Source organism: Gallinula chloropus (genome assembly GCF_964237585.1).
Source record: "Gallinula chloropus genome assembly, chromosome: 24".
NCBI lineage: Eukaryota > Metazoa > Chordata > Aves > Gruiformes > Rallidae > Gallinula > Gallinula chloropus.
Window position 1 is genome coordinate 1,256,695 of NC_140109.1, and position 27,140 is coordinate 1,283,834.

The following is a 27,140-nucleotide window of genomic DNA, read 5'->3' on the forward strand; positions in this document are numbered from 1 at the left end:
TCCTGTAGTTTACCACAGAGAACTTCTCCTGGTTTGTCTTAGATTCTGTAATAGATTCTTTGTGATGTTCCCTGTGTCTTCGTGCTCGTATTATTCACCCCTTACTCCAAGTGTTTCACCTACGTTTTGTTCACATCCTGTTTGTGTTTTGCACGATTTAACCTAATAAATCTGTGTTTTTCATGAAGTTTTTTTTTTTTTTTTCTCATGTTTGGTCTCCATATTTTCTATATCTCTCTCTCCTTCTCTCCTGCTCTCGTGCAGATAGCTCCTCCAAGAAGACAAAGTCTAGCTCGGAGGAGAGTAGATCCGAGACGTATGGTAAGCTCCAGCAGCTGCTGCAGCCTGGCTCCCCTGCAGTCTGCTCCGTGCTCTCTGTCTGTGCACCCCAGGCTTTTATCCTCCACGTCATCCGCATGGTTGGCTCTGCAGCAGGGAGTGGGACACTGGGTTTCAATGTTGCTATCGGCTTGTAGTTACTCCTAGTGGCTGGAAACTAACCCGTCCCTGGCGAGCAAAGGCTGTCACCTGGATGCTCCTGTTACCTACTGATAGCTGGGAATACCAGTGGGGGCTGTTCTCCCTGGAGCTCGTGTGCCACTGGTGGCTTTGGTATTGTGTGAAAACCCCGCTCGTGCTGCGGTCCAGGAGAGCCTTTGTGGTTGTAGAACCAGACACAGGCTTTTCTAACAGTGGAGGTTAACCTGGGTGAGCCAGCAATTCATCTTTCTGTGTTATTTGTAGAGGGTCTTGTGTCAGTTCCTTCTCATGTTTCACAGAAGTGGAAAGACATACCTGTAAATAACTTCAGAAATCCACCACTCTGAGTGTCACTGTGCTCTGCTCTGAAGGGGGAGTACTGGCAGCCCTGAGTGGTGTACTGCTGCTAGGTTAGGGGCTTGTAGACCAGAACAAACCAGCATGTAACTGGGATAGGAGTAACCCACAAGTCATTATGCTGCTAGTGCACCATGGTGGGTGCTGTTGGAAATGATGTCAACCCAACACAGCCTGTTTGCTGCTCCTCCTCCTCCAGCTTACATCAGATATGTCATTCTCTGGGCTGTGACACACTCTCCATCCTACCTGTATGTTAACCACTTACAGAATTTCTGTTTGCTAAAGATATTTACGCTTATGTCTTAAAAACTACGAGGTAGTAAGTCTTCACTAGTTGGTGTGTAGTCTTTTGGATCCTACCAGCATCTTAAAACCCTTGGGCCTATGTTGAATCTGTCCAGTACTGCCACATCTCATGCCCAGCTCCTGACTGCAGCCTTCAGTTGCCTTTCTTTCCCTTTTCCTGGCTTTTTTTCCCCTTGATACTTCAAGCAGCCTGTGTTACTTTCTCATTTTTCTCTGTTGAGAAAGCCATTAGCAGTGTAATGAGCTGTGGACTTTAGGAGAGATGCCATTCCTCTTCCCATGTCAGCTTTATCATGCCACTGGAATAAAGCTTCAGGTGTTAACGGCTGCAATGCACCTTCTTAAACTACTGGTGTAACACAGAATGCTGCTGTCATAGCTCTGGTTGTAAAGAATATGAAAAAATAAAAGCAAAAACTCCCCACCCCAACCCCCCAGATTTAGAGTTGCCTCTAAAGCAACACAGGCATGTTAGCAAAAGCCCTTTAAGTGGTGCAGTTTAGGGAGGTGTGATCTGTTCCTTCTGTGAAAACCAGAGTGCTTAAATGTTCTTGGAATTCTGAATCACACTCTCTTTTAAAAACATTTAAGAAATAATAGTATGACAGTCATGCTCCTCAGGGTGTGAGACTGTTCCTCAGGAGCTGTAAACAGGTTTGAGAGTTCCTTGATTTGCTTCAAGTAGAGCTGGAAACCTGTCTTAGGGAGACCTGACTTGCTGCAGCTTGTGTGTCTCCTGTGCTCAGAGGGGATGAGCAGGGAGATGGCCTGCTTGAAACACGTGTGTATCTTGGGACGATGCTGCTGGTGAGCTGGTGTTGAAGCCCCAGCCAGTTCTTCCCTGGGCTGGTGACAGTGCAGTCAGGTTGACTACATCCCTGTGTGTGACTTGGACCTGTGCTAATTTTCGCCTAATGCCGCTTACCCATAATATGCTGGAGGTGCTGTCAAACTATCGTAGGTTAATTACAGGAAACATTTGGTATGCTTGATGGAATGTATCTGTGTTTATACTTCTCCCTCAGTCTGTACAGTGTCCTGGTTTTTCATGTGTGGCAGAAAGAGACACGACTTCCTAACGTAAGCCTTTACTTCCCCCAAAGTTTCCTGCAGATGCTCCATCTGTTGCCCAGTATCTGTGGGAGCAGTTTCCACTCATCCTTCCTTTCCAATAGCCTGGGCTGTGTTGGACCTTGCTCTGCCTTTTGTCTCTACCCTCTACTGTTCCCAGGTTCTGTGGTATGTGTAGAGAAATCTGCTGTTTGCTTTGGATGGAACCAAACTATTTAAAAACCCAGGAGTGGAAATACTGTGCTGATATTTTTCTCACTGCTGACTGGATGTTAGCTTTCCTGGCTAGCCATTGGAAAGTGAACAATAAGAGAGTCTTGAATGACAACAGGACAAGGAGGTGTGGCTTTTGTGTATGTGTTTGTTTTTACCTCTTGAAATTCTTAATTAAGGAGTAAGAGACCAGAATTTCTTGAAATACATAAGTGGCTGGGGGAGGGAGGCAGAGTGATTAGGTAGGGAAACTGGTCTAATATACAGTATTTGATTTATAGTGGCATGAAGCTTAGAAACTCTTCCATAAATCCAGGCATTTTGTTTGTGTGTTTGAGAAAATTGAAGCAATGAGGAGGGAGATTGAGTGTAGTTTCAGATATGCTGTTAATTACTCAATCAGTGCTCTGACCTCCCACAATACTTGATACCTGTTTCTCAGAGCAGAATTCTTGTCTCTTAAATGAACTTGAAAATAGCTTTCAGGGTGGTGGGTGAGAGATCAGTCTGTCTTCCCTTTCCCCATGCCTTGGTGTCTCTCCAAAGATACCCTCCTTTATATTAAGCAATAATCACTCTCAGACCCAAATGCTAGACTAGCCTCTTCCACATACTCTCTGCACCTTTAGAATCAGGTTATAAAGGTTTCTGTTTTGAAACCCCAGACTGCACTCCTGTTGGGAAGGGGTTTTTTTAATCGAACTTAAATTGTCAGCCTTGTGCCTTTATGCTGTGGCCACCATTTTTCCAGACTCTTAAAAGGACTCTTGGGAGCCCCTCATCACTCCCCTCACAATAGCCAGAAGCTGCTGGGAGTGCAAGGGGCGCTGGACCACAGGGGTTGAATGTGTCGTTGCCATGGGAACAGATAGTCCTATTTATCATGGTTAAAATACATGGCTCTTTTCTTCTGCAGAGGGTGGTGAGCCTTGTTTCAGGAGCAGGATTCAGTGCCGTTGTTCCTAACGGTTTTATTGAGACACCACACGAGCTTCAGACAGCTGAGGTTTGGCTCTGACTTTACATGACTTGGGTTACCAGGTTAGTGGAAGAATCTGAAGAATGCTGCTAATACAGGGTTTGATATTGAAGAGCACGGCGGTGGCTGATGCTCAGAATGCCCTCTGATGGGAGATGTTCTTTAGAATGCTGATAGTTTTGTTTAGCTCATGGAGCAGCATGTCTGAAAATATGATACAGAAATAAAGCTTCCCAAATGAAGTGAAATTGGGCGTTCTCAGAACCCCAAGGAGTTTGTTTCTGTGTTTACTGAATGATTCATTTCAAATCACTGTATTAAATTGCGTTTTCCCACTGTGGCCTCGTGCCTCCAGGGAGGTGGGAGTTCAGAGGGCTCCTCCCGTGCCGTGTCCGCAGGGTTTGATGGGAGGAGAGGGCTGCGTTGTGTTGGGCGAGATGTGATTCGTGTTTCCATCCTCTCTGGTGAGTCAGGTTTGTAGAATGAACCCCTGCTCTGTTTGCTGGGTGCTGCTGGGGAAATGCCATTTGCTATTTTATTAGCCTCAAAGTATGTAGGATCTGTAGAAGAGAAGGTGGTAAAGTTCTCTTTACTGGGGAAGCTCTTGGACAATCAAACCACATCTGACGAGACCCTGTAAGAGACTACAGTTTTACCATGGTGACCTTGAGAAGTTCTGATGCACCCTGCCCTGCTACCCAAAAGGCACCCTCAGAACTGAGCATGGTGTCACAGAGGGAGTAGTGCCACCTGCTGAAGAGTCTCTGCTGCTCTTGCAGTTCTGTTTTTGTCCCAGACTGGTCATTTATAACTGTTTCCATGTCTCAGCATAAACCTCTTTAACTACAACTCACAGTTAGCTGCTTGACTGGCCTCTTGGCTTGAGGCTACACCAGCTGGTCTGGGGAACTTTACCGTGTGCAAGGATGAAAAAGAATTTGTAAGATTATTTTTTCTCTGCAGAATGTCATGAATCCACTCGAGATAGGGACACGCAGCCTGACTGTGTACTTAAAGCATAGCTGCAGTGATTTCTCCTCACTTCATGCCATCAAGATCCTGTCCTATGAAAGTGAGAGTGAGAATAAGGTTCCTGTTGGTTCGATTTTGAGTCCTGTCAATGAGCAGTTGTGCTGACCAGTGCAACCTTTGCTAAGCTTCAGCTGGAAAAGGTGAAATATCAGCGTAAGATGTTTCACAGTGAATGAGTCGTGATTTCCACCCAGGGAATGCTCAGAATTGGGACTGGGAAGCGACAAAGGTGACTGAAAAGCTGATTGCTGCTTGCTAACATGGGCTGTTCAGTGTTGCCACAGACTCACAGACTTTAATTAAAGGGGCTGAAGTGGGTTTAGTTAGTAATTTGGTGTAAGAGTTCCTGTAGTACCTGTGATACCCAGGCGTGACAGGAGCAGCTATTGAGAACTCCACGCTGCGAGTCACCGGGCTCTCAGTGGCTTGTGGCTTTCCTTTCAGGCCTTTCCAGAGTGTCTAATGAGGTGTTCAAGGCACAAGACGTGGGTTATGAAAACATTGCTGCTCTGGTCTTAAAATTCCACCACTAAGCAGATTTCAGACTGAATGTGTTTTACTTAAAGAAGGAAAGTGAGCGACTGACACACTCTGTGGGGGGGTTCTTGGCTAATTTTTCATCACAGTAGAGGAAAAGAGAGCACTTGGAGGTTGCTCCTTTTAGTCTGCCTGGTTCAGACAGGGACTGTTATCAAAGCAGATCTAGTTCTGCAGGCAGTAGTGTTATCTTCAGAAAACTTTCAGATAACTTAATTAAAATGGCTATAAAGCTGCTGTGTATCTCTGTCAAGCACGGTGTCTCTCAGCTGGCCTGCCTAGACCTCCTTCCAGCCTTCTGCAGTGTTAGGAGAAGGATTAAGTGCCCACTTGTTGTCTGAAGGGAACAAATAACAGGAAAAAAATCGATTACAGGCTAGCTTTGGGTTAGAGATGTCCTAATTTCAATTGCTTCCCTGTTCTAAAATTAAAAGGTGGTCTGAGGTGACATTGAAACTCATGGTGTGAAACATTTTAGCTAGATTAGTCTCAGAATATTCTTTAATTATACTCTAATGTGGTCAGTTTGTGCTGTATCTCCTACTGCATTGCCTCTGGTTCATTTAAGGAGGAGGTGTATCAGGAGATCCAAGGGGGTTTGGTTCTGGAAAAGAAAGAAATTGAGTGAAAGAGCAATGAGTATGTGGGGCTATACTGTGCCTTTAAACACGGACAGTCCTTGTGAGTCAAAAGATTAGTTAGTGTCTTACTCATAAAACCTGTACATCTGGCAGCAGGGTTTAAAATGAACTGTTTTTATGAAATAGCATATGTTCTCGTTCCCACACCCCACCCTGGGGCATCATTCTTGTGAAGTGAGACTCAAAGAAGCTTGGTCATATAGAAAAATGGGAGGTACAGAAGGGAGAGGCATGTTCTTTTGCTCAGCCATATACAGAGGGTGGGGAAGGTGGTGGGTTTTTTCTTCCTCTTGCCTGCTTTCACCTTGCACCCATTCCATCAGCTGTGTAGACCATCATTTGCTGCTGCTTTTATCAGCAGGAGGGGAGTTCCTGGGATGTGGTACTGTGATGGGCCTGCTGCAGAAGTGCTGGAATGTAACCTTTTCCACAACTCCCACACCCATGTTCATATATGCCACACTGGAGGAGAACAGGGCTGACTGGGCAGGCAGTATTTTCACTCAGGGCTTCTCATTTCCATTAGGAGTAACTCCAGAGAGGTGAAAGGAGCTGTAGTAGCGCGAGAGTAATTTAAGGTATAGGTATGACTCCACACTTTGTTGCAATTCATTCCTTAAAAATTATTCCAGCAAGGACAACCTTCCTGGGGCAGCATCTTCATAGTTCCCTTTGCTCCCCCCATACCAAATGAAACTGCTGCAATTCTGGTATCTGATTTGGAGAGCTCCCATTCTTTCTCAGGCAGAGTTCTTACACCAGCATCCTGATGAGGCTTTAGAGAAAATATGGTGATGTTCAGTAGCTGGTAGTTTCTGCTGTGTAAACCCAAGAGTATAGTGATGCCTTTTGCAGAGTTCCAGGGGTAAGGGGAGGGCTCTGTTGCGATGGGCTTCCTGCAGATGCATCTAGGAAAGTGCCAGGACTATTGCTTTGTTTTGGTTTTCCCTTATTTCGTTTTCAGGTGAACAGTAGTCACACACACACAACATTTCACCTCTTCAAAATGCTGCACCTACACTGTGTCGTTATCTCCACAGCAGCATTTACACTCACATTGTACTGAGCAATCATTACACCAGGAAACAAACCAATTTGCCTGTGATGCCGCTCAGCAGGCTGAAGGAGGAGCAGATTCAGGCTCTCATCTCCTGGGATTTTGGCCTTGTGCTTCAGTAGCTCAGTGGGAAGTACTTGATTTCATAAGCATTTTTGAGTGTAGTGAGTATCCCTTGTACTTCATTGCTGCTGCTCTTCTGGTTCTGGGTGACACTCTCATCCAGAATAAGCTGCCCTGAGATGAGGTTTTCACTGAGAACTGGGAGAACTTTTCCTGATCAATAAATCTGTTTCGGTCCAACCCACTGAGGTTAGTCTGAGAGATTTGAAACTTCTCTTCTAGAGTAGCTTGTAAAAGTTGTTTGGTGGTTTTGATGGTGTACTGGAACATGACAGCCCTCTGCCGTGCTTTGAAGAGCTATTAATACAGACAAAGGGAAATTGTGCTCATTGGTTTGTATACATAGCTGCTCTTCTTTAAAAGCTGCTTTTACCTCAAGTTGTGTCTGATGTGCCAGAGCTGTCCATGCATCTCTGCTGTTGTGTATCTCTGTTTTGTGTAACTGAAGCAATAAGCTTGACCTGTCTTGACATTCCTATCAGTTTCTGGACTGATGCCCTGTTTCTGTCTCTCATGTACTTTTCCCTCTGTTGTATTGTACCAGTTTCTTTCACTGCTCTGTGATTATCTAGGAGGATAAGGTTTTGGACTGATGCCTAGCTTGTGTCTCTCTGTATTTCTCTCCTTCTCTTTCTTCTTCCCTTTCCCCATCTTTCTTATGCAGGTCTTGTTCAGCGGTGTGTTGTTATCCAGCGGGATGAGAACGGATTTGGGCTGACAGTCAGCGGAGACAATCCAGTCTTCGTGCAGTCCGTCAAAGAAGGTAAGCAGGCTTGCTGAGTGTGCTGGCAGCTTGGAGGGGGGTGTGAGAGCAGCATGGAGGGGTGTCCTGTGAATCAAAGCAACACGTGCCTGAGCTGGAGGAGAACACTCCAGACACCTTCCTCGTGGGTGGGGTGGCTCTAGCTTGGGGATGGATGTGCAGGGACAGAGAGCATCGCGCTGCTGGGATGCAGCGAATCCATGTCTGATGTGTTTGGATACTGAATGTTTGCAGCTGAGAGGAAAGAGATGACTCTCTGAAAGGTGGTGGGATCGTGGCTTGATGTATCCATTGCAAAACAAGAACAGAACTGCCCTAGTCTAAACACTCAGAGATTTTAATCTGATAGAGACAGAGGAAGCTTGGGCAAGTGTGGGAAGTAGCTTGGCATGAAGCTGCAGAAGCTCCTAAGCCATTTTTGCTTTGAATGGTTCTGTTAAAATGGGACCTACACAATTTCTTGCCTCTCTAGATGGAGCAGCCATGCGGGCTGGAGTGCAGACAGGTGACAGAATTATCAAGGTAAGGACGTGGAAATCATCAAAGAAGTGGATCCCTTCTATTGCATGGGCTCTTTCCCTGGAACAATGTGATGGATGTGTCTGCTGGGGTGGCTGCATTCGCCTGTGAGGTTGAGAAACGGTCTGAATTTCTGTGTTCTGGGGATACCAGAAGAGCAACATGCTGAAAGCACACTGCTGAAGTTCCAGTTTTCTTCTGGAGATCATTCTCATTTCAGCACTTGCTGGGCAAATGCAGCATCCTGTAAGGTTCAAGTATCACACATCTAATAAAAGCAAGTGGCAGGGGAAGGAAAGGAACAGAAAATAAAAGTCATCTTGGATTGTGTTTGACCTAAGTGCTCCCAGATCAGTGTTCTCTTTTAGTCCCAAAAATTAAGAAATCCATCCAGTAGCTAAAAAGGCCATCTAATACATTGCTGCAAAACAGTGGCTTCTGACAAGGAGCTGTGATTTCAACTGGGCACTTAAATCGATGAATTAAATGAGGATGGATTGCTTTGTTGTTCGTTAGTTTTCCTTTGGTGTGTGTATGTATGTATAGTTTTCTTTTTGCAGAGTTCTGCTCCCCAAGGTAAACTGTTAGGTGGCTAGGTTGTTTTTCTGACACTGTTGTGAAAGACATGGCAGTGGGGATGGGGGAAACACTGTTCCTCATTCTCTGTGCTTGGTGTGCAGAGTGTGGGTTGGGAATCAGTAGCTGGACGCTGTTAACTCTCTCTTCCTCCCTGCCCCCAGGTGAATGGCACTCTTGTGACACACTCAAACCATTTGGAGGTGGTAAAGCTGATCAAGTGTAAGTAAAGGCAGCTTACTGTTTTGGTCACTGTGCTCCTTTAAAGCATGAAAGCCATAATTTAAAGGAGCAGTGACCGATTTGGCTCTCAAGTGACAAGGATGTGGTCTAACCATGCTCTGTGCTGAGAGATGAAGGGTGTGTACGAAACAGTGAAGTGAAATAGGGGTCATCTTGATATCTCTGACTTCAGCTGGTGCACATGTCTGCAGCTTCTCCTTAGCGTGATGTTCAGAGTTACCATCAAACCTTGCCTACACATCTTCCCATCTTTTGATTCCACCTTAAATACCACAGCTGTTCAGGCACTCTTAATGCAGATTGCTTTGTGATGCTTGCAAAGTACTGGTGTTTGTAGAGGAAGTGTGTTCTTTCTTGATGTTCTTGTACAAGGAAGAAGGTCAGTGGTTCTTTCTACCCTAGCACAGTCTTACTTTGTAGCCTGAGTGTACACATACTATAAATGCAACCTGGTAAACTTAACCTGATAGAGTAGAAATTGGATTGAGTGCTCTTTGTTAAGGATGATTATCATGCAGGTTTTTTGGATTACCTGGAGTCTAAAACTGAGATCTCTACACCAGACCTGAACGTTCTCTTGGGTTCTGTGGTTTGAAGAAGGGATGGGTGAAGAAGAATTGGTCTGAGTCTTCTCTCTAGGGTGAAGCAGCAACCGTAGGAATCTGCAAGTGTCTGAAGTGTAAACTGTTGTTTCTCTCCCTGCAGCGGGTTCCTATGTAGCTCTCACTGTTCAGGGGCGCCCGCCGGGGTCGCCCCAGATTCCATTAGCTGATTCTGAAGTGGATCTGGCAGCATTTGGGCATATGTCTCCCATCATGACATCTCCCCATTCGCCTGGCACGTCAGGAAATGCAGAAAGGATTACTAGCCCAGTGCTTGTGGGGGTAAGGTTCAACGTGCTCTCTGCAAAGAACCAGCGTCACAGTGGCAGAAATGAGGCTGTTTTGGGGGTTTTTCTTCTCAAATTACTTAGTGCTTTTGCACAGATCACAGATGGGAATGGGAATGTTTGTCCTGCCACCCAGTGGGCATTTAGTCACATGGGGAAAAACATTTTGCAAGCAAAAATGCATAATCTCATCTGAAATAATACAGAGGCAGTTGGGAGGTTGTGCACAGGTTGTCTTTGAGGTATGCTGCAATTTGTGTGCTATGACTTGGCACATTGTCTGGTCCAAGCCAGTCATGCTGTAGCTTCTGCTGAAAAGGGGATTGTAAGGGATGCAGACGTGTGGCAAAGAGGAGAAAGGAAAGCAAGTAAACAAACACTGCAGGGCTGGGTCTGGTCTCTTTTTTGTTTTAAATCTTGATAGCTATGACTTCATAGGATATGATTTAGAAATTTGATTTGCTTCTTGGAGGGCTTTGCAGAGCCCATGTTTAGGAAGTAGATGAAAAATGTGCATGTCTTCCTTATCTTTCTTCAAAGTTCCTCAAAAGAACCCTGACCTTTAATCTCTCTGTATTTTCTAGGAGGAGAATAATATTGTCCACAACCAGAAGGTGGAGATTCTGAGAAAGATGCTACAGAAAGAGCAGGAGCGGCTGCAGGTACTGGAGTTTGAGAGGGGTAGAGGAAAGTATGATGCAAATGTGAAGATTGGTTGTTGAATCATTATTTAGTAGCATCTTCGATGTTCCCTTGCATACCTTGTGTTCCTGCCTAGCTTTTTCAGATGCTGGCCTAACACCAGAGGTCTAATCACTCTTACAGACCAGCTCTTGAGTTTTCAATCCTTTAGAGAGTAAGGAAAAAAAATTGTGGGAGCTTTCTTAAGTTGAAATGTACATATCTGTTAATCTGATCTAATCCTTGGGCAAGCCAGCATCTTTAACTGAGAGGTTTCCATGAAACCCCAGAGTGTGGCTGTTCTCATACTGCACGAGGCAGAGGAGAGCTGTGCAAAACAGACCTTCTGTAGCAGCTGCTTCCTACCTGTGCAGATGTGTTGATTGGTTAAAACGTGCAGACACCATGAAGATTGGTAGTGGGTTGTCGTTTTCAGCTTTGATACTGAGGAAATAGTTATTGGAAGCTCATAACATTGCTTTTCAGTCTCTGCAAGAAGAGTACAGCCGATCGCCCACCACACGACTGCTCAAAGAGATACAGGAAGCAAAGAAGCACATTCCTCAGCTGCAGGAGCAGTTGTCCAAAGCCACAGGCTGTGCTCAGGTAATACAACGGCTCAGGGTTCTCTGTGGTGTGTTCCGGGTGAAAATTCTTGGGGGATGATGGTATTGTGGGCAGGCAGTTCCCTGCGCGGCTCTGCCGTGCTTGTACGGGCCAACGGCACCCTCTAGAGTCGAGCCGTGTCGACTGCGGCTGTGAGCAGCGCACGGCGCTGTCGGGGTGCGGAGCAGGAGACTTTACAGCGGGTTTACACATCGGCTGTGACAAACCTGCGCCTGAAACAGCGGGTGCAAATCGCCGTGTGGCTATTGGTCTGTCGGTGCAACTTAAAATACCCTGCGAAGTCATTCTTCAGCCGAGAATGAGTAACTGGAAGCGTATAACAGCTTTGCTTTTGCCTTTGAGAAAAAAAAGGAGGTGATATTTTTCCCCCTTTACCTCTAATGTTATAAATCCTGAAGATTTGGAGTGATTTTCTTCCTTAGAAAAACGTTTGCATCCTTTTCTGGCTGCATGAAGAAAGTTTTATAACTAGTGTGAGCTCACCAGATTTTCACACAGTTAATGATTAAGAATTATCTCTCAGAATATCCTGCTTGCTCTGTGCTGTCTCCCAGCCTGCTTATTCTTTTCAGGATGGAGTCCTGGCCTCCAGGTCTGCAACGGAATCGCTGCAGATCAGTGAAGTGGAGGCAGAGAGTGGGGATTGTGTGAGCAAACTGGATTACACTGGTGACAGCCCCTCGCGACCAAACAGTGACATCGCTGATGTGAGTCTTGAACAGCTCCATGCCTTTGCTTCTCTACCTTTTGGATTTGGTTTTCTTGTGCAGATTCTTTCTGTTTGTGCTGTGCTGTGTGCCATTCATGTGTGCTCTGTCTCAGTAACACTGTATCGCTGCAATAGGCTTCTCAGTGCACACCAAAAATATTTCCCTGAGGAAGCATCCTATATTGGTCTTCCATTAGAGGCAGGGAAAGAAATAGTGTGGGTTTGGGGTTTTTATCCAGGATTAGATTTTCCTGGCACAATCCCTGTAACCAGACAAAGAAAGATGGATGCCAGCATCTTTCTCAGAGCTCAGAGATGCCAATTAGAGCATCTTTTAAGAGTATGGTAATGTTCCAACTGCAGTAGCTGTGACTCAGATTCAGTCCATGGGCAGGTTGCCATGAAAGTGGGGAAGAGCCTTCCTTCTACCAAATAAGCTTCCATTATTGCAAATAGTAAAGGCTTTTAGTCTGTTCAGTCATTAGTTATCAATCTGTGTGCTCATATGGTCTCCTTATTGGAGTGCCTTAGCACCTAATCCTTAATTAAGTCGCTATCTGATTAGTGCAGAGGAATTGAGACTCTACTTGGGCCTTGGCCCAAGTTTGTTTTTAACTTAAGGATGTGGGAGCTAAATTGAGGTACTTAGCAGTTGGAAGTGAAAGGAAGGTGGGTCAGATACACCTCCAAAACATGGCCATACATGACAGTGTTTTGAAACATTGCTCCTCCAATTCCAAACCCAACTACCTGTCACTCATGTTTGTATATAGTAACCACAGAGAAAAGTTCACAGCTTTCTTCCTAGGAAAACTAATCCTGTCGTACTGGGGATGGTATTTGATCACTGGAGGTGACTGATGTACCAAGTATTCAAGTTTTTCACCCCAAAATGACCCTGAGAAACCTAAGGATTCGGGGATATTAGAAACCTCTTGCAGTTTAACTGGAAGTCCAGAGTTTTACAGCTGAGATGAAGTAACTCCGTGTGTCTGTACAGGCTGGGTAGTGACCTGGGTGTGACTGTGAGCCAGCAGCCCACGTGTTTTGCAGATAAAGCTGTGTCTGCTGGGCTACAGGAGAGAGAGGACTGGAGGTGGAGGGGGGTTGCTAGCCCCTTTTGCTGGGCACTGGTGAGACAGCACTTGGAATACCAAGCCCTCTTCAGAGGGGATGTTGAGAAAGGGGCAGGCTCAGAGCTGGGTGATATATAAACTGTCAGAAGAGGTGGACAAGGTGAAGACAAAGGTGCACTGGTAGATTTTACAACTCCATTGTATTCAGTGTCACTAGCTTTCTTACCCAAACTGCTTCTGTGGTTGGTTGGGTTTTGGGGTTTGGGGTTTTTTTTGGAAATTCTGCATGTAGGTCACACGTTTTAGTGTGGCTGTTTTAACAGCTCACTCTGTGAGAAAGGAGAAGTGTGGCTGTTGTGGCTGAAAAAATGACTGTGCAGTTCTCATTTTCTTGGATTTCCTGGTACTCACTAGAGCTGAACTTCCTGTTTCCCCAGAGTCCTCGAAGTGGCCTGAAAGAGAGGATTTTTCCAGATGAGAGCCCAGAAAAGACTGAGGTTCAGGATACTGTGAGTACAGAACATGGTGTCACAACAGCATCTCCTGTAATGGGCCCATTAAAACCTTGCTGTTTTTCCCCTGCTTTCTAGATGGAGCATGCATACAATTTGCCTTAGAAAATAAAATGCAATTAAAATAGTGCAGGGAAAGTTAATTAGCTGAGTAAATGTTTATGGAGCTTAAGAGTGGGCCCATTTCGAGTCAAGAAATACATCATAAGCAGTAAAACAGCTGGCCTGAAATAGGTAGAGAAGTTGTACATGTTTTATTCCTTGAGGCCAGCAGTAAAGGAAACAGCCTTGTCTTAAGGATATCTAGTCATTAGAGGCTGGCATCATCAGGGATGGCCTCGGGAGGAGGTGAAAGTGGAACACAGCAGCGAGTGCAGGCCTATCTGAACAGTTAATTTCCTTCCTTAGCGTGACTTCCTAAGTAGTTTTCCCCTCATCTGCTTGACTTTTCAGAGTTATATTTCTCCATTTGTACTGAGATGGCATTTGTCACATGCCACACGCCCAGTGTGCTCGTGTCTGTGTGATGCAGTTGGTCTTGAGCCATCTGATTTAGTGTCTCTGAATGCAGCTCGGGAGGAGCATTCATCAGGGGCAACTTGGTTAAAGACACACAGGTTGCCATTGAGTTTTGAGAAAGAGAATGAAGAGGATAGCAGTATGTCTGACTTGGTAAAGAAGGTTTTGATGCCAAGAGAGTAACAGCACTGCACATTTCTTCCTTCTCACCTCTTGCTCCCCCCAGGATTCCCAGTGCAGTGTTGGCAGTCCTTTATCCCGAGCGGGGCCTCAGATCATCGGAGCAGAAGATGACGACTTTGACACTGAACAGGAGCAGGTAGGGGATGACTTCTAGCCTTAGCCACCCCTTTTCCCCCTCAACCAAAGTTCTTTTCCTCTGTGACTAAACTACAAGTGTCTCATGACTTGTTCTTACTGAGCAGCTCTTAAGTGGGGAGTTAAAGAATGAGAGAATGTGATTTCTGTTATGGCCAAATCAAAACATTTGGGGAGTATATGAGGATGTGCCCTCTTTGATCATTTCTGTTGCTCTGTTTTTGTTCTCCTAACTTCAAGCTTTCTAGAAATCAGTTTGCCTCATTTAATTTTCTTTATTTGGTCCCTGTTATTGTCACAGCAGTATAGCTGCTGTGGCTTTCAACATACTTATTCTGAGCTCTCTTAGCTGTCCTTTGCTCTGAATTATATTTCATTATATTGTAGGAGAACATTTAGAATTAGCGTTCCTGTTGTAAGCTCTTCTTAGGATGGTAGGATGGCATTGCAAATGTTCTGGTATTGATTGGATTTTATTTGAATTTTAAAAGTGAAGGGCTAAACCATTGGAACAAAGCTTCTTGGCTTTTCTCACAGTAGTTTTCTTGAATAATTCAAATAGTTTTCATGTATCTCTGCAGATCAATGGACAATGCAGCTGTTTCCAAAACATAGAGCACTTGAAGTCTCGCCCAGCTCACCTGGCTGTTCTTCTGCATCATGTGGTGTCCCAGTTTGACCCTGCAGCATTGGTAAGATGTTTCCCTGGCCCAGATTGGTAGTCTTAACCAGAGCGTATCCGAACAAGAATGCTTGTGTGGCATTGTCAGTGATGTGCCTGGAATGGCAAGGAGAGGAATATGCAGATCCTGTGCAGGAATGAGAGTGTCTCAGATGAAGGAGGAGAAGCACAAAGAACTGTCTCCTTGGCTATTTAGAAAGAAGTATTTAGCACTTGAAAGCACTTAATTCAACACTAAGGTGGTGGGATTCATTGTTAGTAGGGAAGGTCTGATGTCTCTCTGTCTCTTTCCAGCCCTCCTGCCTTTCCCTTCTCTGCTGCCTGCTGGGCAGCCTCGTTGAGTTGCGCAGTCTGGGTGGCTCAAGGTAGCTAGGGAGAGTTTCAATCCAGCAATGCTGAATTCCTTGAAATATTTGAAAGGGAATTTGGAGTTAGGGGTGTTAGATGAGTTCTGATGGTGTTGCTTCATTTCTTCCCACCCTGTTTCCCACAGTTGTGCTACCTTTACACAGACCTGTACAAGCAGACCAACTCCAAAGAGACTCGCCGTGTCTTCCTTGAGTTCTACCAGTTTTTCTTGGATCGAGCTGCAGTAGGTTCCAGTAATTTCTCTGATTTTCAAGCATATCATAGAATGGTTTGGGTTGGAAGAGACCTTAAACATCACCTAGTTTCCACCTGCTGCCGTGAGCAGGGACACTCTCCTGCAGCCCAGAGTGCGCAAAGCTCCATCCAACCCAGCCTTGAACCCTGCCAGGGATCTAGGGGCAGACCCAGCCTCTCTGGGCACTCCAAAATAAAAGAGTGTTGGTTTTCTTTTAAATGCTATGAATTACTGTAGCAAAATGAGTGGTAGATAGCCTCAGTAAATCACAGGGAATGTGTTGTCTGATGGGAGAAATAATTCTGTGCTGGGTAAGCAAGCTCTAGCTGTTGTACATTGCCTTGTATTTTATAAACACTGCATATATCTGTGGTTGTTGCAAGAATTGGAAAATATTGTGTCTGTTGGAAAGCCTGAGAAACTTTGAACTGGGCTACCAGGTCGTGTAGCTGAGGCTAATACCTTGTGTAATGTAATGTACATTCAGGATGGGAGCCTCCTCCTGAATACCCTCAGGCGTTCAGATTGTATGATTTGGGCTTTTGAGGGGATTTTCTTCTATGCTTTGTGCTGTGTGTTTTGTTGGGGTGGTGGCTGTGGTGTGTGTTCTCCCAGCCTCTCTTTTCTTTTGCAGAATCTGAAAGTTCCAGTTCCAGATGAGATCTCCTTAGAACTAGGTAGGCTGCTTTTGCCTTGAGTATCTTTCTTTGGTTTCTGCTCTCTGAGGCAGTCCAAGCAGGTCTCTGAAATGCACTTGGGGTCACTTCAAACGTGTAACTGGGAGATGAAGAAACACTACTTAGATTCCTTTGGGATGGCATCATGTGTGTTGTGATACACATGTGTACATGGTGAGAAGCACTGCCCACGGTGGCACATACATGTTGGATGTGACCAAAGCTGCTTGTGCTTGATGCACTGATGGCCATATTATCAGCAAGTGAAAGGCAAAAGTTGCTCTTGTATGGGTTAAAGGATAGGCAGGAGTGGTGTTATTCTAAGGTGGAGAGGACTCTCTCTGTTCTCAAAAGAATATTAACTCTTCTCTTCTGAGTTACAGACAGAAGAAGGCCAGAACTCCTTCCTGAAGAGCTTCACCGGCAGTTCATACAAACTATGCAAGATAGAGTCTGTCCAGAAGTTCAAAGGAATCTGGAAGATTTCAGGTATCAAGTGTTGCCTGTGTAGTTTCTCTTTAATTCCTGTCTGCTCTGAGTCAACACAAGGGAAGCCCAAACTCAAGGCACACAGTGTTCATCTTGGGCTAAGAGTGAGATGCCACTGGAGGGGCCTCTGAGGTTATCCTGGCCAATCCTCCAGTATCTTTTGACACTGTGTTGCAAATAATCAGTTGCATGAGTGATTTTAGAGCCTGGATTCTTAATTCCTTGAAGCTATTTGAGGCAATTTTAGAACAGTATAACTTAGGTGATGCAATATAAATACTTCTTACTAATTGTGTTTATAATCAGCTTACATCCTTTTTTTTCCCCACTTTTCCTTCCCTCTCCCCTTTGGGCATGGAATAATCTGCTTTAGTTGTCATGGGCATATAGTAGAATTTGATGATTGATATGCCTTGTCATGGGCAGGTGTAAGAGCTCTGTGCCAGTGTGAGACTTACACCGGGACAAGTGCTCAGTGATGGACCTTTTCTGTACCCAAAAATGTCTCAATCTGAGCGTGTGCTTCAAATATAAATCCTGGGATGCTGCAGAAAGAGTAACTACCTTTTTCTTGCCCCTTGCAATGCCTGCCTCATTTGATAAACATCATACAGCTCTGTCCTTCCACAGACTCTTAGCTGTGTGTTACAGTGAGTGTAGACATTATGGAGAGATGCTGTGATTTCTCCATCCTGATACAGAAAACAATAATGAAACCTCTTTGACCTGCTGAGTGTCAAGAGGTTGCTTTTCCTTGTTACAGGTCAGCATTCAATTTCAAGTGGTGCTTCCCTCTTCCCCACTTTTCAGGCAGAAACGTAGCATGGGATTGACCCTGGCAGAGGGAGAGCTAACCAAGCTGGATGCAGAGAGAGTTCGTGACCGGAATACGATGGAGAGAGAAAGAGCATGTGCAGAACAGATCATTGCTAAGATTGAGGAAGTCTTGTGAGTAACAGCAAGTATGATTGGGGGGTTAAAAAAGGTTCTACCCTGAACCTGACAACAGCAGAGTAAAGAATTAGGAAACAGATGCAAATTTACATCACTGTGGTGTTGGCATTGCTTCCCCTGTTTGCTGTCAATGTATGTTTGAGTAACAGTAGCCAGAAGTAAGGTTAATAGTTAGGTAAAGTCCATTTATCTTTTCCAAGAGGCTGCTGTTCAAACAGCAGAGGTAAGGCTTCTGTTGTCAGCTTGTGCATTGTTAGAGCAGAGCCCAGGTTCTGGGCTGTACAAGCCTGTAGCTTCAGAACCCATTTTTTAACTTTACTGTGAGTCGAATCCAGTTTTCCCAGCTGAATTTTGTGCAGTTCCCCCTTCTCACCCTCCCCCCTCCCCGACTTTCTGTAGTTCTAAGGGACACTTTGAACACAATTGCTGATGCTCTGTGTGGATGTGACTGGGTGTTAATTGGTTTTTCAGTTTCATCTTTAAATTCCTTCTTGTTTTCAGGATGACATCTCAGCCTTTGGAAGAAGAGAAGAGGTAATGGAAGTGGCGTGCGCCGCGTCTGCATGGTCAGAGCCCTGCTGCTGGCTGTTGTGCTGAGCACAGGGTGACAGCCAGAGCTCTGCTGGCTCTGGCCACCAGCTTTCACTTCCTATTTCTCTGGCTTAATTCATTCAAAGTCAGAGCATCAACCTCTGGCCGTCAACCTCTTGTTCTAAAGTTTGTTGGCTTTAAGACCAAGGAATTCTCAAAATTTTGTTTTGACTTCCTAGTCTGTTACACCTTTTATATACTCTGGGTTTTGTTTACAAGAGGAAAAAAGTTGCCTTTGGCTGAGTCTTTCCATTATCTGTGACAGTGTGTTTCATATTAAAAATAGTTGCCAAGTTTTTTACTATAAAAATGGTTAATTCCTCAATAGAACCTTCACATTTGGCCTTTTTTTTGACAAATTATATTTCTCCTTATCCTCCTCTTTTTCTTGTTGTCTGTGCTTGGCAGTTCCACGATGCAGTATGTGATTCTCACCTACATGAAACACCTGGGAGTCAAAGTTAAAGAACCTCGAAACCTGGAGCAGAAGCGTGGCCGCATCGGTTTCTTGCCAAAGATCAAGGTAGTAGTGCTGTGGCCAGAGCACAGGTGCTTTATTAGAATGCAAAGTCTGGTTTTGCATGATACACTCTGAGTTGGTATAATTTTACAGTCTTCAGTGCTGCAACGAAAGGATCTGGGATTACTGAGCTGCAGAGAAAAGCTACCAGTTGAAATTGGCTTCTGCATGTGTTTTTAGACTTGTGAATTAGAAATGAGCTGCTTTCCTTTCTTCCTTATGCCTGAGTACTAGCTGCTTGTTTTTCACAGTTCTAGCCTTATTAAAATTTTTGGGTGAGAAATGTTTCATATAATACAACCTTGAATCACTTGAGCATCTCATTAAGGCTAATCAGGCTGTTGGTCTGTGTACTTGAGTTTTCTTCTTGAGAAACTTGCCCAAAAACTCGGGCTTCATGACGCAGGAAGGTTCCTCTTGCTGCCACCCACACTTTTCCCAGTTATATAATGAATTTTTCCACCAGAACCCCATCTCTGTGGGTGTGTACAGCAGCCTCCCACAGGATGGGGGTGTATCTGGTCACAGTAGCTATTTAACTTCCATCAGTGTTCCAGCTTCCTTTGAAGTTTTAAGGCTGTTTGGAGCAGTACTGCACTGATAGGGCAAAAAGGGTAGATCAAGCATTCACAGCCTTTCTGAAGTGGTAAGATTGGTTGTCTTTTTCTCTCCCAGAGTTTGTTTGCTTGTGGAGGTTTGGAGTCACCAGATGTTGTCCCTTAGAGAAACAAGGTGCTGTAGATTGGTCTCCTGCACTAGGGAGGAGAGTGGTTTCTAGCTCCTAAGTTCAAAACAGGATGTGTGTTTTTGATTATAACAGATACATCTCTTAAGATGCTGTGGCTTTCTGCTGCTAACGCTGTTACATACCACTCACAGTCTGACCACAGTCTGTCTTTGCCTCTGATGCTGCAGGATGTTGACTTCTCAAAAACTTCTAGAAATAAAATTCTCTTGTACCTTTAAGTTTTAAAGAATTAGGGAATATCTTAGGAAAGAACTGGAACAGAAATGAGTGATCTGTTGGCTTTTCTTTTCTTTGTTGTACATTAACTGCAGCAAAGTATCAAGAAAGAGAAAGAAGGAGAGGAAAAAGCAAAGAGAAGAGGATTTCCCAACATTCTGGGCCCACCAAGGAGACCAAGTCGACATGACAGCAGTGCAAGTATGTCAGGCAAAGAACTGTATGTTCCCTAGCTATTGTCTGAGAGCCAGATAAAGTCTCTGCAGTTGTCCTTTCAAAATCCACTTTAAGAAAACTCAGTAATTGTTTGGGTTTTAATAGATGTTTTTGAAGACACACCAACTAATTTTGTCCTGAAAACACTTCCTGGCTGTACAGCTGAGAGCAGGAAAAGCTCTTCCAGTGCTGTGATGGCTCCTTGTTTGTTCAGTTGGCAGAGCCATGGAAATGCAGAAGCCCCGCATGAAGCACTTACCTACAGCATCTTCTGTCAGCCCAGAGCCACCAGATTCTAGCAAGCTGCGCCAGAGCGGGTCCTCCAGCGATGGAACAGATGCTCCATACCCACCTGCCAACCCCATGTCTCCTTTGGCAATGGGTCCCTTTTCCTCTCCAGAGGGAAGCAAGGACAGCGAGACAGGTGGGGTGATGCTAATGAAGAGGAGTGATTAAAGTTCTGAATGGGATATGCAAAGCAGGTCTGATGCAACGAACGTGACAGAGCAGGAAGTGTTTTTATGTCATTAAACATGATGTTCTGGGGTGCTTAGTCACCTTTTCTGACTTAATCTCTGGTTCAGATTAGGAAATCTTTACCACAGCCAGAAATTGCTGGGTGGGTTCTATCACTGTGGTGGTGCTGGATCATCTAACAGGAAAAAGCCAGTCTCAGGTGCCCGCTTTTGTAAGCGCCAGTCGGTGTCATCTGGAAAGGTTTGTCACTGAGCTCTTCCTCACCAGCCTGTGAACTGAGTCCCTCTGGCTCTGGGATGAAAAGAGGCTGTGAATCACAAGGCTCTGAAGAGGCTGTCAGGTTCTCAATGAGCTCTGCTTTGGTATGGTTCTTAACATGTAGTGTTTATTCTCTGTCTAGGCTTGAAGCAGGCTGGAGAAGCTCCACCTACCAACGACTGCATGGATGGCACACCCCGCACGCCGAATAACACCTTTGAATTCCCATCTCCTTTGGAAAACTTGCAGGAGGAGGAGGGAGAATCAGAGAGGTAACTGTGGTGCCCTGGTTGCTTGAGCCTTGTAGGACAGTAGATGTGACAATGACCGTTGAAGCTTAGTCCATAAAACTATTAGTGACCTAGTTTGTGTTAAACACGATTGGCAGAAGTAGGAAATCCTGGTCTGTGTCTACTACCAAACCATTTGTATCAGGAAGGTGAGCTAACAGATGGAACAAATCTTGTAGTTCACAGTCAGGGGGGTGGGATTCTTGCATAAGCTTCCCTAGTAATTTCTTTCTTTCTTTCTTTGCAGAATGGTTGACATGGGAACACCAAAGCCTTTTCGCAAGTGAGTGTGCTTACACACGTTTGATCCTCACTGGGTTTGTTGAGATTTGAAAAGGTTATGGAATAGAAGGTGGTAGTGGGATTGTTGGGAGCTGGTACAATCGTCTGTGTGATTCGTGTCCGTATAGGACGGGTGGAGTGACTCATATGCAGATAAGCCCTTTGATCTAGGAGTGAAGTATTGTTCTGTCTGCTGATTTGAATTGTTGGGTTAGGGAATCCAGATTCATTTTCAAATCTGCTGTTAGCTCAGTGTCTGCAGGTATCAAGGAAGGAATTGTAACTTGACCTTTCACCAACATGATATTTGACTTCAAATTATTTTATCTGTAGCATTAAAAGGAGATTGGAGGAAATATTGTAAGAACAGATAGTCACTCTTAGTGTTCTGTGAAGGGCAGAACTAGAAAATGTGCCTGTAGGTTCAGATACCTAGCAGCCTCCAGCTGTTACAGAGAGCACATCCATAATGCTTTACAACTGGTAGGAGTACTTAGATTTTCTCTTTTTTTCTTCCTTACGTGCATAAACCAGGAAGTACCTGACTTTTTTTTCCCCCTTATTAGGATGGACAGTGTTGGTTTTGCAGATGTACAAAGTGAAGATGAGTTGTATGATTTTGACACGGACATGGACCCTCCCAACTGGCAGCAGCTTGTGAGCAGAGAAGTGTTGATGGGGCTGCAGCCCTATGAGATCAAGCGCCAAGAAGTCATTAATGGTGAGAGGGATGGGGTTTTTTTTCCTAGCCCACTGAGCACAAAGTTGAAACCTGTTCTCTGGAGCTCTGAGGTTCTTTAAATTCGACATTAGGTCTGTCTTCACTGATCTGCTCAAAGTAGTGGCCTTCTGTTATTTCTGTTTCTCAGCTGGTGTGTGTGAAACTCTTCTTGTTACTGAAAATTATCTTGAGATGAGCCTGACCTAATCCTTAGAGAATAAATAAACAGTATGAAGTGTTTTGACACCGAAAGGCCAGTTTGCAAGACTGTGTTCTATAAAACAAAGCAGGAGGCACTGTTTAGACCATGGGAAAGCACACTGTGTAAATGGAAAGCTGCTACCAAACTTTGTCTTCAAAGCTTAATCTCAGTTTCAGGTCTTGGGATCCTGCAGAACGCTCTGTGTGGCTGTGTGAGCTGCAAAGAGCCCACTGTTGGGTTAAGTTAATTTGAATCACAGATCAATTGGCTCCTCTGTTCTTTCAGAGTCTTAGCAGGGCATGGCTCCGTTCTGGAGCAGGCTGGAATATGGGCCAGCAAGGCAGGTGTGGGTGAGGGAGACTTTTCTAAGTTCATACTGCTGACTGCTTTCCATTTGGATGCACGTTGCCACACCTCTTGAAGTCAGTAGTTACAATCCTGCCTTCCCCTCTCTCTTCAGAACTGTTCTACACCGAGAGAGCTCATGTCCGCACGCTGAAGGTTCTGCACAGCGTCTTCTACCAGCGTGTCACCCGCGAGGGCATCCTGAGCTCCAGTGACAAACGCAAGATCTTCTCAAATCTGGAGGATATCCTTGGGCTTCATGGTAAGAGCAGCTGGGGTGCCTTTCAGCTGGATGCCAACACCTAAAGAATGTAAACATGTGACCCTGAAACAAGAGGGAACCTTGTCCAACACCAAAGGATCCTGCAGCTGCTGTTCCTTCTGCTTTCCCATTTCTGACTTGCAAAGAGATTCTGATAAAGAATGCGTATGCCCAGGGTTTCAGATACGTTTCTCTTATCTGCATGCACAGGCTCTTGTGCTGCTCCATGCTTTGATAAAAGGAGCAGTGCTTTGAGCAGTGGTCTTCATGGGTCAGCGTCCAAAGCGTTACAACTGTTGTTGAAGAGAACATGAAAACAAATCTGGAAAGATGGATGTCTTGCAGGTGGTTTTGAAGGGTGGCCCTTCCCAATTGTTTAGAGAAAGGACTGTTCAGGATCCCAATTTCAGCTCTGCCACCAAAGTCAGTTGTATAGTTTTATGCAGGTGGCTTGAAGTGTGTTCTACATCTAACCTGTGTTTTTAAAACGGTGGTAATACTGAGCCCTAGAAAAGATAAGACTGGAAAGGTTCCTGGGGTCATTTAAAGACAGGTGAGACTGAAGTGCAAGGGGGTATATGATGGTTTCTTAGATATTCTGCTAAATTGACTCTGTTGCAGAACACTTCGCATTTACAGTTACTGCAGGTACCTTTTATTTTAATATAAATGGTGAAAATGAAGCAAACAAGTTGAGCAGTATTAATAAAACTTGTGTTTTGTTTGTGTGAAGTTGCTTTGAACGATCAGATGAAAGCTGTCCGGAAGAGGAACGAGACCTCTGTGATTGGCCAGATCGGGGAAGACTTGCTTTCCTGGGTAAAATCTCTTTTTGCTTTCTTATACTTGAGAATAATGTTTTGTAGAACAACCACCAGAGATGTAGGTTAGTAAAGGTAATTCCCAGCTAATAGGAACTGAAGGTCTTAGAGTTGTCATTTCTGTGAAGCCAACACAGAGCAAGAGAATGAGACCTGGGGGAAAGCAGGAAGAACTGACAGGATTTCCATTTGGCAAGAGATAAGAGCTACTTAAGGAAGAAAAAATAATTTCCTTCTGATGTGTGGGTAGAGTAGAAAGGTAGTTTTGGAGACATAAAGGTGAGAGCAGGACTTCAGAAATGCAGTGGCACAATTTATTTCAGTAACACTGAAACATTAAGTCTTGAGTTGCCTGTGGTACAGTTAAGAGAGTTAAAAATACTGGTTTCCAGTCCTAGAATTTACATAGCTGAACCTTTTAAAATTTTTTAGCACTGTTGCAGGCTTCCTTTTCTGAGATCCAAATGGCAGGAGCAGGAGTGATGGAGATTCTTTAAAAAAAAATAAATTCTCTCTTGGGCATCTCCCAGTTTGTTTTCTGCTTTCAAGCCTACCTAATTTAGTATTGAAGACTGAGCTGCTTATATTCTTTTCTGCTCTTTATGCAGAAGTCTCTTGCAGTGGGGTTTTTTTTATATCCCACTGTTTGTCTGGTATTCCAGGGAAACAAGGAAGAAAATGAGAGTCATACGTGGCTGGTAAAGAAAGGCATCCAGCCGTTTCAGTTCTCCCATGCAAAGCATGAAAATACAAGCTAGAGCAAGCTAGACCATATCTAATAGTTACGTGCCCTTGTGTAGTGTCCTGCCTAAGTAGCTGCAACACAAAACCACAGGGTCTCCTTCTCCAGAGCAAGCATACACAGGAGTTACTATGTGGCAGCACAGCCTGAGTAGCAGGAACAGAAAGAGTTGCAGCTGCAGTAGCGGATTAACCATCTGTCACCTGCAGCGTGTTCCTCAGCCCCTCTCATGGCTCCTCTCATTTCCCCATGCCATGCTTTTGTAATATGTTTGTTTAGGATCTAAGATGTTGTGTTATATTGTGGTGTTTAAGCATGAGTATCCCTGAGTAGCAAGGTGACCTTTGCTCTTGACTTTGCTGACCTACAGTCTGGTAGAGAATCCCTTGTGGTTCATCCGAGGGTGGTTTTATCTGCTCTCCTTATGGCTGAGAGCAGAGACATGGCACTACTTTCTCCCTCTGAATGAGTGTGGCATTTATGGAAAGGATTGGATGTGCTAGGGCTGGAGGCAGGAGAGCTGTGGAGTTTGAGATGTAGAGGGGTTCCTCAGCAGACTGGGAGGACAGGACCTTCAAAACAGAATGGAAATGACGTCTCGTATTTTGCCAGCAATTTCTTTCTTCCCTGGCAAGAGCAGTTCTGCTACATGGCTGTTTGTCTGTCGAAAGGGGCACGTGCTGAACTCAAGTCTGTCTAAATTTGGCTTTTTTGCCTTTCTGGCACAGTTTAGTGGACCAGCAGAGGACAAGCTGAAGCATGCAACTGGCACGTTCTGCAGTAACCAGCCCTTTGCTCTAGAGGTCATCAAGTCACGCCAGAAGAAGGACTCTCGCTTCCAGACTTTTGTGCAGGTGAATTTTATGCAAGGGTTTGAGCTGCCTGAGGATGTGGCTGGTGGCCAGCACAGCCTAATGAATGCTTGTAGATGAAATTGTTACAGTTAATGACATCACGTCTAACGTTGTCTTCAGATCGGGATCGCTTCCAATGCTGCATTTATCTCTGCTGGTAGTTACTGAAGGGAGGAGCCTTCTGGGGAACACAGAATGTCCTGATAGAATGCAGGAGAGCACATGCTGTCCTGGGCAGGAGATGGCATCTCACTTGAGGTGGCTGTTTCCCAAGGATGAGTGCTTCTGTGGGGAACACTGCTTGTGGTGGTGCATTCTGATGGGTGCCACATGCAGAAGACAGATGATATACACCCATCCTGCCTGCCAGGAAAGGGGCTGGAGTACATGTGGCATTTGGAGGAGAGAACATTATCTTCATTACCACAGGCTGGAAGGACTTGGTAATACAAGGGTTGAGGTTCCACTGAGAAGTGTCCTGCAGTTTCACTGTAGTGTGGAAGCCTGAACTGATGCCTTCCCGGCGTGGTGGTGACGGAGATTGATGTGAGCTGGTGCTGGGCCTCTGTGAAGTAATGAGGGAAGGAGGCTGCTGCTTTTGTGATGAGCCTTTCCTGGGTGTAATTGCAGATGGAGGGGGGGATGTGTTGTCTGAATGATAGATCTTGGCATTTCTTGTCTTGTATTTAATTACTGGAAAGTGAAGTAATAGGCGTTTATGTGATGAATAGGAGTTGCACATACAGGTAATTATAGTCTTAATAAAAATGACAAATGCAGTTATTGTGCTGTTTAATTTTAGGATGCTGAGAGCAATCCGCTGTGTCGCCGGTTGCAGCTGAAGGATATCATTCCCACAGAGATGCAGAGGTTGACTAAGTACCCCCTTCTGCTGGATAACATTGCAAAGTACACAGGTAAAACCTTTTCCCTAGGGCTTGTGCATGCACCTCAGCAGGTCTTGCAGGCAAGTGGGACTTGAAAGCATTTGCTGAAGAACAGTTCAGTTTTATGGGTCACTGTCTGTTTTCAGCAGGACTTTGCCACTGCAGGAGGGAGGGTTAAAAAAGAAATAGTAATTAAAAAAATAAATCTGGTCTTTGGTTCTAATTTAAACTCAGTTTCCTCCTTGGGCAGGGGGAAAAAAAAGGAAATTCAATGTGAAAGAAGTGAATGACAGCCTGCATCGGATTGTAGTGTCCCCAGAGTGCAATGAAACTGTTCAAATGTAGTATTAAACAGTTAGGGGAGGGGAATGCTGAAGTTTTGAACTGCTGCTGCAAGTTACTAGCAGAACAACTTGATTTGCTTGGGTTTCAAAGGAGCAAACCAGGAATTCCTGTCTCCACTCTGCAGCTCCTAGCCTGCTGCTTAGTTTTATGCTATTCCTGTTATTAATGAGTTCTAATGACTATGAAAACCAATTAGAAGCGGAGGAAATATGTTCTCTGCAGCCCTGTATTTCTGATTATATGACTTTGTGATACTGTCAGTAGCTGGAGTAACATTCAGAAGAGAAAGAATCAGAGGAATGAGATCTAGGTTGGACAAGACCTTAAACATCACCTAGTTCTCACCCCTGCCATGGGCAGGGATGCCCTCAACTAGTCCAGGGGGCCCAAAGCCCCATCCAACCCGGCCTTGAACCCCCACTGGGGAGAGGAACTCTTCCTTATTACGCACTCTTAGCAGCCAAGCCTTTAGGAACTTTCTGAGAAGCAAGGTAGGGTTTGTGCTGTGATTTTGAAGAGTCGGGAGCGTGCCTGTTCTTTCTGTAGTTCTCTAGATATATTTAACTCCTTTCTATGGTCTCGATGAAGGAAATAGCTGGAAAGAATTGACTCACTAAAGAGGACACTCTATTTGTTTCACTAAATTGGTTTTCAATAATAAATCTGCTCTGATGAAGGTATTTTTTCTTGAATTCGGGACATTAATTTAGTTAAATCAAATTATTA

At 44.7% G+C, this 27,140-nt stretch overlaps 1 protein-coding gene across 1 annotated transcript in view; it reads left to right on the forward strand.

Annotated features, from left to right (window-relative positions):
* Positions 1 to 299: 299 nt before the first annotated feature.
* ARHGEF12 (Rho guanine nucleotide exchange factor 12) overlaps positions 300 to 27,140 on the forward strand; it is a 39,865-nt gene continuing 13,024 nt past the window's right edge. Inside the window, exons 1-26 of the mRNA XM_084275074.1 lie at positions 300 to 321; positions 7,464 to 7,562; positions 8,035 to 8,084; positions 8,822 to 8,879; positions 9,606 to 9,784; positions 10,374 to 10,451; positions 10,957 to 11,076; positions 11,670 to 11,804; positions 13,320 to 13,391; positions 14,140 to 14,232; positions 14,813 to 14,923; positions 15,407 to 15,505; positions 16,152 to 16,194; positions 16,578 to 16,683; positions 17,494 to 17,631; positions 18,139 to 18,171; positions 18,637 to 18,751; positions 19,808 to 19,913; positions 20,143 to 20,352; positions 20,806 to 20,935; positions 21,201 to 21,236; positions 21,802 to 21,956; positions 22,619 to 22,765; positions 23,499 to 23,584; positions 25,057 to 25,182; positions 25,985 to 26,099. Coding sequence (XP_084131200.1) covers positions 8,046 to 8,084; positions 8,822 to 8,879; positions 9,606 to 9,784; positions 10,374 to 10,451; positions 10,957 to 11,076; positions 11,670 to 11,804; positions 13,320 to 13,391; positions 14,140 to 14,232; positions 14,813 to 14,923; positions 15,407 to 15,505; positions 16,152 to 16,194; positions 16,578 to 16,683; positions 17,494 to 17,631; positions 18,139 to 18,171; positions 18,637 to 18,751; positions 19,808 to 19,913; positions 20,143 to 20,352; positions 20,806 to 20,935; positions 21,201 to 21,236; positions 21,802 to 21,956; positions 22,619 to 22,765; positions 23,499 to 23,584; positions 25,057 to 25,182; positions 25,985 to 26,099 — 2,530 coding nt within the window. The 5' untranslated portion in view covers positions 300 to 321; positions 7,464 to 7,562; positions 8,035 to 8,045. The remainder of the gene's footprint in view (positions 322 to 7,463; positions 7,563 to 8,034; positions 8,085 to 8,821; positions 8,880 to 9,605; positions 9,785 to 10,373; positions 10,452 to 10,956; positions 11,077 to 11,669; positions 11,805 to 13,319; positions 13,392 to 14,139; positions 14,233 to 14,812; positions 14,924 to 15,406; positions 15,506 to 16,151; positions 16,195 to 16,577; positions 16,684 to 17,493; positions 17,632 to 18,138; positions 18,172 to 18,636; positions 18,752 to 19,807; positions 19,914 to 20,142; positions 20,353 to 20,805; positions 20,936 to 21,200; positions 21,237 to 21,801; positions 21,957 to 22,618; positions 22,766 to 23,498; positions 23,585 to 25,056; positions 25,183 to 25,984; positions 26,100 to 27,140) is intronic.